General features: G+C 34.2%; 2 protein-coding genes across 3 annotated transcripts in view; both read left to right on the top strand.

The window, feature by feature from the left end:
- The window catches only part of LOC100246692 (uncharacterized), a 42340-nt gene extending 40265 nt beyond the window's left edge, over positions 1–2075 (top strand). The window contains exon 14 of the mRNA XM_010650482.3: positions 1357–2075. Within this exon, the coding sequence (XP_010648784.1) occupies positions 1357–1605 (249 nt within the window). The 3' untranslated portion in view covers positions 1606–2075. The remainder of the gene's footprint in view (positions 1–1356) is intronic.
- A 721-nt stretch (positions 2076–2796) lies between these two features.
- On the top strand, positions 2797–11187 carry LOC100251928 (probable protein phosphatase 2C 59). Of its 2 annotated transcripts, none has more exons than XM_010650483.3 (9): positions 2797–4135; positions 4559–4815; positions 7118–7245; positions 8079–8177; positions 8276–8434; positions 9721–9807; positions 9913–10004; positions 10232–10306; positions 10417–11187. In XM_010650483.3, exons 2-9 carry the CDS (start codon positions 4736–4738, stop codon positions 10573–10575), a joined length of 879 nt encoding a protein of 292 aa, XP_010648785.1. In that variant the 5' UTR covers positions 2797–4135; positions 4559–4735; the 3' UTR covers positions 10576–11187. The 2 variants fall into 2 exon arrangements, with proteins under 2 accessions (XP_010648785.1, XP_010648786.1); XM_010650484.3 differs by having other exon boundaries at positions 4134–4406.
- The last annotated feature ends 2239 nt before the right edge of the window (positions 11188–13426 follow it).

Here is a 13426-nt window from a genome sequence, read left to right on the forward strand (position 1 = left end):
TTAATAAACTGCAGTCTGAAGTAGGTTTAATAACATTGAAAATTTTTATTCCTGAAGAGATTCTTCAAAGATGCCAGCACCTCCCTTGTGAGAAATTCTCCAATTAGCTGAAGTCTTCCTGACCTAAGTTTTCAGTTGTCGTATAGAATCGGTTTTGCTTATAATTCAGTGGTTTTCTAGTTTTCAGAAATCTGCAAGCTTCCTGTTTCTTGGTTTACTATGAGTAAGCCCACAATTCTAAGATTAATTCCACCCTGTCTAAGCTGATAGTGATAATCCTAGTGGTCATTAACTTTGATGCCATTATTTCATTAGATTGCTTTCAAGCACACCTTAAGCATGAAGCCTTATTAATGAATCTTTTGTAGCATAAAAATTCTTAGTGCCCTGCTTCAATTGATCTTATGCACTAGGAAAAAAGACGCCATTCTAAAAAAGGTTAGGTATGTTTATGTAGTATGTGTGTATTCTATTTGATAGAAGTAATCTAGTATCATCAAATATAATGTTACAACATTTTGACCCGTCAGGGTAGCCTAGTTGGTTAGGGCGAACACTAGGAAGTGTGGTCCCAGTAAGTAACACATGGTCTTGAGTTCGAATCCTGCCATTGATGATATCCTGAATTTACCCAATGTTGGTTGTTGCGGGGTAGTTAGCACCCCGAGATTTGGGTTCCCATGGAGAGTCCTATGGGCTTGGTCAAGGAAGGTTCCTTGATTATAAAAAAAGAAACATTTTGAATGTTTAAGAAACTAAATCACACTCTGTTATTTTCCTACATAACATGGCACCCTAGAAATGTTTATCCTTGATAGCAATTGTTGGTGAAAGGGAAAATTGCTTTAACAGAAAGAAAAGAAGGCGGCAAGTGAACTTAAAATTTTCCTTTATGGATTAAAAATGACAGAGAGAAGAAAGAAAGAAATAGCTAAAAAGTAGAAATAATGATAATACTTTGAAGTGAAAGTTCATTGAATCTTCTTTGAACTTCATTTTTAGGATCTTGGAAAGTACTAAGAAAAGGGTTGGAAGGAATTTTGAATTCTCCCTTTTGATTTGTCTATGAAAACATGACAAAATAAAATGCTTTGTCTCAATTCTTTTCTAACACGTATTTGTCCTGACTCGTGTGCATTTCCTTGAATGTTGATGAAAGTGATGCACTAAGAATTCTCAAAATAGAGTTTAGTTGGTTGAATTTTCAAATTTCAGGATTAAAATTTCAAATTGCTTTTTCTGCATTTGAATTTTCCTTTGAGCAACGCATGTCAAGAAGAACAAGATAAAAAGGACTAATTATATAGGGTTTATGATGCTGGCATTTATTTTATCTTTAACTTTGTATTGTTTCAGGGAGATGCAGTGCTGACAAGGGTAATCAATGGCTTTCAATATCTCAAACAAGCAATAAACTTGGCACCAGAGGTGTGGACGGGCATGCTAATACGCATGTCATTAAAGCCTGAGGTTCATAGTTTTATGCTGGACATAATCTCAGCATTAGCCATCCATTTTCGCCATAAAATTCCCGAGACTTTTTGGGTTTGTATCTCTAAGCTCCTTCACAAGTTGGTGAGAAACAACAGCCCTGATGATTTATAAGAGGGGCATTCATTAATCATCTCTTATACAGCCCAATTTTATTTGAGGCTTGACTCTGTAAATATCTCACACAGGGTTTAGAAGTGCAAAATTTCTATGAGCAGAGCCCAAAGAAATTGTATTTCTAGATCCAAGTGAAGAGAAAACCAGGGAAAACTAGTTTAGAAAACGGAACCCAGAGATTTTGAAGGATCAAAGCATTGAACACATGGTTTTTTGGCTGCTCAGAACCTATCTTTGCTTCCTTCTAGATTGTTTTGATTTTCCAACAAGGACGGATCCAAGATTTGCCTTTTAGTACTGCCGATCTTTCCCTAATTCGGAGTAGGCATGGAACGCTTACTTGAAGACATGCTTCAACACATTCAAATTTTTTTTCCCTAGTTCTGATGCTCAAGCTGTAACATCCTTTTTCTATATACACTTGTTTATGATCGCTTAAAGGAAAACTAATTTTGATTAGTTGGATTGATGATGGAGAGATATAAATTAAAAAAAGGGGGGTATGAATCTCAAGACTTTTGTATTTATATGAAAGAAAAAAAAAAAAAAAAAAACCTTGTTGAGATTGTATGTGCATCATCCATTCTGGTAATGTACGGCTACTTTAAGCTTGTGAAAAGTTAGGAAAAAATTTCCAATATGATATCCCACATCGAATGAGTAAAAAAAAATTTGACTAAGAGTTTCTTTACGTTATGTAGATGCGTTTTTATGCTACAATGGTTTATTGGGTTCAAAACCAAGAATTTATTTTTAGAAGATTTGATGTGACTTGTTTTGATAGGGTCAGTATGATAAGTGGACTTAGAAAAGTTACATACTTTTCTTACCATCTAAAGAAAATACTCCTGTCATGATTGGAAATCATATCTTTCTAATATTAAATTGGTCCAGAGAGAAAATTCAAAAAGGAAAGAATGTTGCCGATAAGACTCAATCAATGCGTAAAAGCAAAGGATATGAGAAGGATAAAAAAAAAAAAAAGGAGGTCCCCCTTCACGAACCCATCTCTCTGAGCTTCCTAAAAACTAGTAATGCATGATAAGGATTGATACAAGTATGGGTGGATAGTGAAGTTGGGTTTATAGACTTAATCCTACTTTATTATGGGTGATTTGGATTAATACTGGCCATGAATAATAATATCAAATAACATTATGATTATTGCATCGAGGCCTGTCTTGGAATAAAGTTGGGACTCATCATTCTCATCTTATGAGAATTGTAGATATTTGAGAGTTGGGTGTTGTGTTACTCAGAGATATGTTGCTCCACTTCTGGCCCTGGTTGCTACTTAGAAAATTCAAATAAGTCTGAGCATCACATTTCGAAAGAGAGAGAGAAAGAAATTATGGTAAGTGAAAGATTGTACCGTATACTTGCATGAAGGTGCTGCATCATACACCTGGATGCACGATTGACACGTGTACGGTGGAAGTAGATAGGACGATCCTCGCAATGCGTTACATTTTTCTGTCGAGTTTTGACCTGGTCTTCGAAAGCCTCTACACCCTTTTCTCGCCACCTGTCCCCCTATTTTTAGTATGAAGAAACCACCCCCCTTCTTTTTCAATTCAATCCTTTCTTAAGTTTTTTTTTTTAAATCTACTTGCAGCCCTCCTCTCCTTAAGATATTTTTTTTTAGTCCTCCAAACCATCATTAGCTTGATAAAAATTAGGAATGTCATCATTTAAAAAAAAAAAATACTAAAAAGTTTATTAAAATAAATTAATAATAATAATTCTTTTCATTTTTTATTCCCGATTTCATTTCAAATTTATGTACCCAAAATATGTACACATTTAGAATATTTTTGAAAACAATTCTAAAAAAAATTTGATATTTAAAAAAATAAACATCTGTTTTAAACCATAAAAATGTTTCTAATCTTTTTTTATATTTTAAAAAATATATATTTTAAAAAATATATATTTTAAATTACTTTGATGGTGCTTTATTTTTAATTATTTTTTATTTTATACCATTATTTTTTAAATTAATCCCAGGGATAAAATATCATATTTTCAAAATAAGCTATCAAATGTGTTTTCTTAAAAAAATAGTTTTTGGTTTTTAAGAAATAAAAATTATTTTTAAAAAACACTGCTCAAACGTACTTTCTAGATTTGACACAGGGAAGAGGATGATATTCAGTTGGGTTAGTACGGTAGACATGTGAGGATGATGAAAAAAGAAAAAGAAAAAAAAGGGGGGTCTAAGTAACATTTGGCGATAAATGAAGGGTCTGAAAAAAATTAAGCAAAAATTGGAAGAAGGCAGTGGAAGAAAGATGAATTTCTATTTTGGGTGCTTTCGTTTCCAATGCCAACAAACCAAAATCAAACTGAAAACAAAAACAAAAAGAAAAAAAGAAAAAAAAAGAGCACACAACAGAATCCCCCACTCGCTCGTTTTCTCGTTTCGTCATTTTCTCCTTTTAAGCTCCTCTCTTTCATGCCATTTCCTCCATCCTCCTCCTCCTCCTCCTCCTCCTCCTTCCTCTTCCTCTTCCTCTTCCTCTTTCAGGTACTTTCTCTCTCTTTCTCTCTATCTCTCACTTTATTTTTCTCAAATCTAGTTTTACATTTATTTATTTTCAGATTTTATGTTTTTGTGTTTTTAATTGGTGTGAGTTTTCATGTAGTCCTTTGAATCTGCTCGTTTTCGCGTTTTTCTTCAATAATCACACCTTCTTCTTCAAGTTTTAGGGTTGTGGGGTCTGCATGTGGTTGGAATAATGAGATCTGTGTATCTGCTTTAAATTTGTTTTTTGAATTTGAAATTTTCGTTGTTTCAGGTACTTTTGCGATTTCTGTGTTTGGTTTGTTTTCTAGGTTTACATTTGTTGTTGTTCTACATGTGTTTTTGTCGTTTTTTTTTTTTTTATATCTTCCTTTTTGACGTTCTATTTGTGTTCTTGGATTTTAAATTTATGTGCTGTTTTTGCAGGTTATCCTTGATAATTTGTAAAATTCGAAATGGTGCAATGAATCTTGAGATCGCTGGGCTTCATTGGCGTTGGAAAATAGGCCTTTTGCTTGATTAATTTTATATATATTTAAAAAATTCAACCTTTGTTGTTGTTTACTTTTGTCAGTCAGATAGAAGAAAAAATTAAGTAATAATATGGGATATATTAGTTCGGTTTTGTCATCCTCAAGTCAAGTTCACGTTGATGATGGGCCTGTTAGCGGTGGCGGTCTCAGGTTAACTCTCTTTCCATATACGTGTATTCCTATTGTATTCTGTTAATTTTATGTATATTTAGTTAGCATTGATGGTTTGCGTGTGTTGATCTCATGTACATATCATGAGTTTATGTAACCTTGAATTTTGTTAGTTTAGTTTATTTATTGTTAATTTAATGCTCAATTATGTGATAGATCTCAATTTGGTAGATTAGCAAATGACACTTTTAGATGGGTCCAATGAAACCAGAAGAAAAGCATGACAGATAGGAAGTGATGAGTCTTTTATTAAATGATATGTTCTAAGAATTTAACATCTTTTATGATAATTGCTTGTCTCGAGTGCCCTTAAAGGTTTTAATGTCACATGTTTCCAACCTGACCTGTTGGCTAGCAGCATTCACCGGTAGCATGGGTATTTCCAGCATTCAAGTTTTGAATAAAATGAGCTTTTTATTTATTTATTGTTTATTTATTTAATTTCCCTATTGCTGAAAAACATTCTTCTGTTATATTAATGAAATGCTGGTACTATCACCACATTATCTGGCATTTCTGGTCATTATTTTCTGTAGTTAAAAGAGTTTTGATTGCTTTTAATTTTTTTGTAAACTGTTCTACCCCAAAATATCATATTTGGTGAGGAGCAGCATATATCAACCTCTCTTCTGTTCTTCATTTCACATTTGCCTTTCTACTACTAGATATGTTATTCTGTGTTATCTGAGTGCATGCCACTATTTATATTATGGGAATCTGCATGGCTGGAGATGCTCATGCTGGAAAATCACACCTTGTCGTGTTAGGCGCGTATGGTCGTTGCCTTGGGGGAACAAAACTAGTTATCTATTTTGGTTGTTTGCAGGATCTTACAATATTCAATGGATTGATAAGTAACATGATTGTGGCGATATGATTTTGGACACGTGGGATGTGCCCCTAAGTTATGATTTGGAAATATCATCAGTGATCATGCATGTGTGGTTAATAACTCTTTTAAATTGATTATCAAATGGTTGCTTTTTCATTTTTCTGGTTCACTGATAAGAAAATTTAAAATTGATGTCACAAATTCTCTTTTTGGCAAGGTTTGATGCATATTTCTCTGTTATTTTGTACCATTTTTGACTTCATAATCACTTTTGTATTATTAAATCTGGTGTCCACTATTAGATCTAAGTGCATTTATATGAGTATCCTATCAGTTTGTGTGATGAGAAAAGGTCATGCTTAAATCACATTTTGTCATGTTGTCACACGTTCAAACCACTTTCAACTGCTCAGAGGATCCAATTCTGTAAGTCCGACAAAAGTACCATTTTGGCATTTTGACCAGTCAGTAGTATCGCTTGCTGTGGATTGAAGAATCATATGGCGTCGATGATGTAATCTTCGAAACGTAACTTTAAAACCAAAAGTTTCCTTAGTTCTGGTGTTGAAATATCTCAACTTTTTCAAAGTGATAATAAAACAATGCCCTTTTGTGTGGAAAAAAAAATTAAATTAAATTTGTTATCATGAGATGTGGTTTTCATACAATTTTTATTTTCTATGGATGCATGGAAAAAATATCAGGATGATTTCATTGAAAGTTTTCTATTGGGTCAAGCGGACATGTGAGTGGTTTTGTGTATTAGATGGTATTTAGTCTTGTGTTGTTGGTGTGCATGCTGCAAAATTTTCTGTTATAATGTTGTGCAGTGCAAAATTTATGCAATAAGAAAATCCTTAAAATTCATGAAGAAACTAACAAGTCATTAGAACAATGGAAGAGTGAGTGATAAAGAAAGTGTATTCTCATATATAACTTATGACTGAGAAGTTCATCATATGTCCCCTACTAAATTGGCCTATAATATTATTTTGGAAGATTGAATATTAAATATTCCACACCATTTAAGAAATGGCCAAAGCTAATCTAAATGAAAAACTTTAATCTTAACCTCCACCATTATTTTGTCAACTAGCTAATATGATGCAGGAATGTTTATGCTAAATTTTCTTGTAACATGTCATTATCAATATATGGTTTTTAATTTTAGTATGTTTAAGATGAGAAGGACTCATCACCCAATTCTTTCATGAAATCTTGTTAACATTTTATTTATTTATTTATTTGGGATTAACATAATCATACTTGTCAACTGTGCTAATCAAATTAACTGTGTAACTGGTCCCAAAAATGTTGTTGATCCCAATCTGATTGGGACTTTGGTAGTTTTGAGGACCTTATAATGTTTGGTTTTATCTTTCTAATATCATCTACAACAATAAGAGTGCACAGGATCTTCCTAACATAGTGTGAGATGTTGTCTAACAGTCATAATGGGAAGTTCAGCTACGGATATGCTAGTTCTCCCGGGAAAAGGTCTTCAATGGAAGATTTTTATGAGACAAGAATTGATGGTGTTGAAGGAGAGATAGTTGGCCTTTTTGGAGTCTTTGATGGTACTCTTTCTTTCTCTTTCTCTCTCTTCTACCCATCCCCCAACAACACTCAAGCATAGGTAGGTAGATTCTGCATGCAGTCTTTGGTGTAGCTTGTATCTCTGTTGGTATGTTGCATCCATGTGCTAGGTAGATCATGCAATTCTTTGCATACTCATTGTGCCCTCTATTTTAGTACCTTTTGCGGGGTATTATTAGATTGGCAAATTTTCCTTCTTTTCTGTTCAAAGTTCCAGCACAGGGATACAGGTGGGAGTGTTGTATGTGGATCTGGGTATTTGCTCCCTTTTGGTTGCAGTGAAAAACCATTCTCAAAGGTTGAATTGGGCCTGGGATGAGGGATTTACACTGGTATATGTGCTGAGGTGGTTTTGACTTTGCTTTCGAATGGAGATTCCACCTTTGATCTACATGAAAGTGTGATCATGACATTGCATTCTTTGGAACACTTACTCAGATGCTATTATTGTGCTTATTAGCTGGCCAAAGCTGGGGCATCTTAGTGGACATGTATTGCTTCTACTTCAAACTGATCCTGCTAGTCTCAACCCATTTTTGATGACTGATTTGGTCGGGCTATGTTCTCATGGATCAGTTGAATTGTGCTCTATCTTGTGGTCAATTTAGACCTATAAATTCATCATTTTGTCCAAGTTTTCTGTTGGCAGGATTTTGATTCTGTATTGTTGTCTTGAAGTACTTAAATATCTTCTTCTTGCCAACTTTGTAAATGCCATGTGCCGCTCGCAAATATGGGTTTAGCTTTGATAGATCGAGCTTCCAATGTCAATATTAGATAATGCTTGCGTATTCTTCTGGTATGGTTGTCTCAGGTCATGGAGGTGCTCGAGCAGCTGAATATGTTAAACAAAACCTTTTTAGTAATTTGATCAGGCATCCAAAGTTCATTTCTGATACAAAATCAGCTATAGGTTTGTTTCCTGACTGTGCCAGTAATGTCACTTTCTATAGCCTGTATGAAGTGTTCACTCTAAATACTACTGTCTTAAATTATCCTCTGTACATGCAGCTGATGCATACAAGCACACAGACTCAGAATTTCTGAAATCAGAAAATAATCAGAATAGAGATGCTGGATCAACTGCCTCCACCGCTATCCTTGTTGGTGACCGTTTGCTGGTTGCAAATGTTGGGGACTCCAGAGCTGTTATCTGCAGGGGTGGTAATGGTAAGATCTAGTGTGTCATTTTTATTTTTGGAAATTTTTTTGTGCATCAGAGTTTCTATCGTAATTTTGAATCTTGAAGAGCATTTATATGACTTTCAAACTGACTTTTACTGGATGTTATATCCTATGATGTCTTATAGTAGATATTGCTTAGTTAGAAGTTGGGAATGATGTTTTATGGCCCTTACATATTTCCAAGATTTGTAATGTGATGTTGGTGTCTTATGATTTTACAAATAAAGGAATTCATTTTCTATATTTGATACTTTTCTCTTTTTTTATTTTTTTGCCCCTTTATTTATTTTTCTAAAATTCCCATTATGCAATGAATACCTATATTATTCAAGTAAAAAAAGGAGAGTAATATCTTAATAATTTTTTTAGTAAGAACCTTGTCACATATGCAGCTTGTTTTAAATCTTTTCTACTCTTTTTATGCATGGAATTTATAATTTTTACCTTCTCGATAAGATTAATTTCATTGCATCTGGGAATAATTTTCCTCATAGTTTTTTTGTTATGGTCCCAATTTGGGTGAAGATATTTTCCACCATCTCTTGTGCCCTATCTAGGAAATGTATATGGTTGAAATTTTTTTACTTCATGTGGTGCTCAGTAAATGAGAAAGCTTTGAATTCATTATCCTTATTCTAGTGTCTTTTCTTACTTCATCATACTTGTAAGACTTATCATTTTCATCTTTCAGAGTTCTAGAACAAATATAAGAATGGTGACAAAAGATATTTTTTACTTCTAACTAATTTGTTAACTGGAACAGTAGCATCTATGCATCCATGCATCTAACTTATTGACTTGGTGCTATATTAAACATTAGAATAGTCTTGATTAAATAGAAACACAACAAAACAAACTTGTTGACACCAGGGTTAAGAATTTAAAGCCCGATTATTTATGTTGTTATTGTTGCCATTACTCATTATTGTTACTGCTGTAAGAGAAGGAGAGGGAGACCAGGAGACCAGTTTTCCTTTTTTTTTTTCTCCTTATTGAACCAGTTCTTATGGTCTTCATGTTGTAGCTTGTAACTTGGATTTTTTGGTTTTCCTAATTCAATTACCTTTTGCACATGTTTTCTGCATACTTATTCAAAATGAGGCTTCTATCAGAGGATGGTACCACAGATGATGCATGCCACCGTTCTTATGATGCCTTTCAATTATGTAAAGATGAATTAAAGATCTTCTCTATGGAGAATTTGCTTCGTCTAGTGTTCACTGGTTTCAGTGTTTGATCATCTGATGAAAACATCTTGTAATTTCCTCCAGCCATTGCTGTTTCTCGAGATCACAAGCCAGACCAAACTGATGAGCGGCAGCGTATTGAGGATGCTGGAGGGTTTGTGATGTGGGCTGGTAAGGACATCAATCGTTAGGTTTTTCCAAGTATTAATCATAGAACAAAGTTTCCAGTGATTTGGTAATTGCTTGCATCTTCTAATGATTGAAATTCGTTTACAGGAACTTGGAGGGTTGGGGGTGTTCTTGCTGTTTCTCGTGCATTTGGTGATAGACTCTTGAAGCAGTATGTTGTTGCTGATCCAGAAATCCAGGTCTGGCTCTGAGAGTTGATAGTAAAGCTAGTTGACATAATTTGCATCTAGCGAATTTTATGCAGTTAAAATCTATTCCAAGGGCACTCCTAGGCAGAATAGATGAATACTGATACTATGTGGAAGTTGCTTTAGATTTATGTCATTCTTTGCCTTCTCCCTCCATTCCAAAACTTTCTGCAGAATCAGCACTAATTAATTTACTGGCATTTTTCTGAAAATTGCAGGAGGAAAAGATTGACAGCTCCCTCGAGTTTCTTATCCTTGCCAGTGATGGACTGTGGGATGTTGTCACAAATGAGGTTTGTTTTCTCGTCCCTATTTCTTTATGCCCATTTGTATGGTAGATGGTGGATATTCACACACAACCCTTCACAGTCTTCCTCATAGCTAATACGTCACCATTTATCAGGAGGCTGTCGCAATGATCAAACCAATCCCAGACCCAGAGGAGGCAGCAAAGAGGCTGATGCAGGAAGCATATCAGAGAGGCAGTGCAGATAACATTACCTGTGTTGTTGTGCGTTTCTTGGCCAACCAAGGGGGTTCGTCCCTTTCCAGCCCCGCATAAGCTTATCTTTGTCTGGTAGTTCCAGTTGCGTTCCAGGGTTTGGTTCCCTACCTGATGAAAATGGGGAAGAATAAACTCAAATAGTTAGTTGTAGGAAGGTGGTGTTAGTTGTACTGTATAAGTATAGTAACATAAAGGAACTCGTGAGGCTGCTAATGCGCATTACATGTTTTCAGCCTCTAGAATAGAACTGTGTATGAGTTTAGCTTCTGTACTTGGATGTTGAATGTAGCTAGAAACCCGCACGTGTGTGTATCTGTAAAGAGTTAATACTATGTTTCCCTTCTCAGCAGTAACCATATGGACTTGGCTTGCTGTGTGGAGCCATGCCCATGGAAATTATAGTTACCACCAAAGAGGCCCAGCTTTATCTTGAAGGGATTCAAGGATGAAAATACCAGGCAACAACTGGGCACCTTGGGGCCGGACCTTGACACCACTAGGATACAGACTTGTTTCAATTGCTTATCCAGTAGGCGCACTAGTGGTGGTGGAGGTGGATCTTTTGGAAATTGGAAGAGTTGCGCAAGTAAAAGTCGTTGGTTCCATTTCTATGATGATTTGATGTAATTAGTAATTACTATGAATGAAGTTTTAATTGTTTCTAGGGCAGTGGCCTTCGTGTTTTATCCCAGTTTGTCTAGTAAAAATTGAAATACTAGTCATTGTAGAGAGTGGTGCGCTCATTCCGATGGAAGAGATGGTAGTCAAGAGATGCAATCAAATTGCGCTTGCAATTCTTAAGTATGTAGGGATAAATGTCCAAGAGTTTGTCAGTTTGAGCGGGTTTCTCGGTCCCATTAACTCCATGTTTGGACAGATTTGGATAATTATCTTTTGGGTGGTTTCAATCCAACTTGATTTTGATTAATACAATTTAATCATTCAAGTCTAACTTGAACAATCCGACTGATTTCAAGCTTGTTAAAAGTGAAGTTGGATGGCATGTTTCTCGATTTTGTTGGATTAGGCACAATCATAATTCAACCCCCTCCAGTTGCAACCTGTATGATGTGTCACTGAACCCGTGAATAAAACCATGCATATTGGGAAGAAGTTTGTGAGAGCAAAAAGGCATATTATATTGACGCCCAAGCTTTGGATTTTCTAATCCACCCAATTTCTTCACTCATCGTGTCTTTTCCATTCCCTTATCACACACACACACACCTAAACTTAACATTCCAAAAAAAAAAAAAAAAAAACACCCTTTTACCCATTTCATTTATAATATTTTTTCTTCATCATCCCTTAAATAAATAAATATATAAAAATCTTTCCTCTAAGATGTATCTTCCAAAAAAAAGAAGAAAAAACCTCTATTTTTCCTCATTCAAGCTTTTTATTCAACTTAAGTCTCAAAATTATTCCATTTTCATTCTTATATATTTTTTTAAAAAAAATAATGTATGTGATTCATGCTCAATTTTGGTATAAAAAGATAACCAAAAAAAAAAAAAAAAGATTTTGAGTATGCAATTGAGTAAATAATTGCTTTTAACTTGAATTATTAATAGGGTCCCATTTGAAGGACTAATACTTTATTTCAAGCAATATGTGGCAAAAAAACTAGTCTAAGAAAGAAACAAAAGTTGATAAATGTCATTTCAAGTTAAAAGGATGATGGTAAAGTGATCAAAACCAAACAAGAAAAGGGCAAAGGAAAAAAGGATTATTCAAAATGGGCATAGATTACATGTTCAAGTGAGGATGATTAATTGTCCTAAGGTAAATTTCTAAAAGCAAAGAAGAGAAGTTAGGCTACTAGAGGATAATGATCATGATGACAATTGATCGTCATTGAGAGCTTACGATCGTTTTGTTTGTTGGAGAGAAGACTAAACATCCTACACAACAAAACTTCTAATTCTCTTGCTTACTAAAGAAATAATCACAAGGACAATCAAATCATCCTTGCGGGCTTGTGATAATTTTGCCATATTGAAGAGTGATCAAGCCGTCAGACTTGAATTAGATTGATTGTCTTTACTAATCTTTGATCGTCCTTATAAAAACACATGCATGATTTTAATTTTGGTTCCTTTATGTTGTAATTTTTTGTTGAACTAAAACTAGATAATGTGGCATGTTAAGATATTGTCATATGGCATTGGTGTTAGTATATAAGCTAGTTTGTTAGGTTAGTTAGAAGAGAAAAGGGAGGATTTGAACATTTTTGGAACTCACATTTTTTAATATAGTTTAGAGCATTTTGAAATTATATTTTCCCTCCAATTCATTTTCTTGCACCTTCTTGACTACCAAACATAGATTTGAAGCTTGATTTCCTTAAGATTACGCTAGGCCTTCATTTACCTAGAGGAGGATTGCATCTCTTATGGTGAAATTTTTTCTATATTCTTACATCTCAATTATCCATAGGAGAAATTTTTTTATAAGTTTATTAAGATTAAATATCATTAATGCTTAAAAACCTTAGTGATGTTTATCTTTGGGATTTGTTTCATTGATGACATAGTTTGATCAATGATATATAAAATGTTATATTATTAGATTTTGAGATGAATTAGAGTTTAATAGTTGCAGAGTTGTGAATTTGAAAGAGTGAGATCATTTTGAGGATTGATGAGATTCTTTTCCATAAAAATTTGACTTTTAGATGCAAAACTTTCTCAAGACAATTTCATCTTCTTGTTCACTTTACTTTTATCGCTCTATTTGCCTAAGAATTTTACTTCAAAATCACATCAAATTTCATTTAAGTCGATGGTACCAATAAACCAATAAGTTCAATTTGAATGTCAATTCCTTCATTAAAAGATAATCATGATCCCTAAGGAGACTTGTCATTTCTCTTGGTCAATTTTTTTTGGTTCGTATAATAAATGGT

The sequence above is a fragment of the Vitis vinifera genome, chromosome 4 (assembly GCF_030704535.1).
Source record: "Vitis vinifera cultivar Pinot Noir 40024 chromosome 4, ASM3070453v1".
NCBI lineage: Eukaryota > Viridiplantae > Streptophyta > Magnoliopsida > Vitales > Vitaceae > Vitis > Vitis vinifera.

What these genes read in the sequence shown, in the direction of transcription:
- LOC100251928 (XM_010650483.3), top strand. Translation starts at nt 4,736, where the DNA reads ATGGGATATATTAGTTCGGTTTTGTCATCCTCAAGTCAAGTTCACGTT. An exon ending in TGATACAAAATCAGCTATAG is followed by an intron (nt 8,178 to 8,275) that starts GTTTGTTTCCTG and finishes CTGTACATGCAG; the next exon opens with CTGATGCATACAAGCACACA. An exon ending in TATCTGCAGGGGTGGTAATG is followed by an intron (nt 8,435 to 9,720) that starts GTAAGATCTAGT and finishes AATTTCCTCCAG; the next exon opens with CCATTGCTGTTTCTCGAGAT.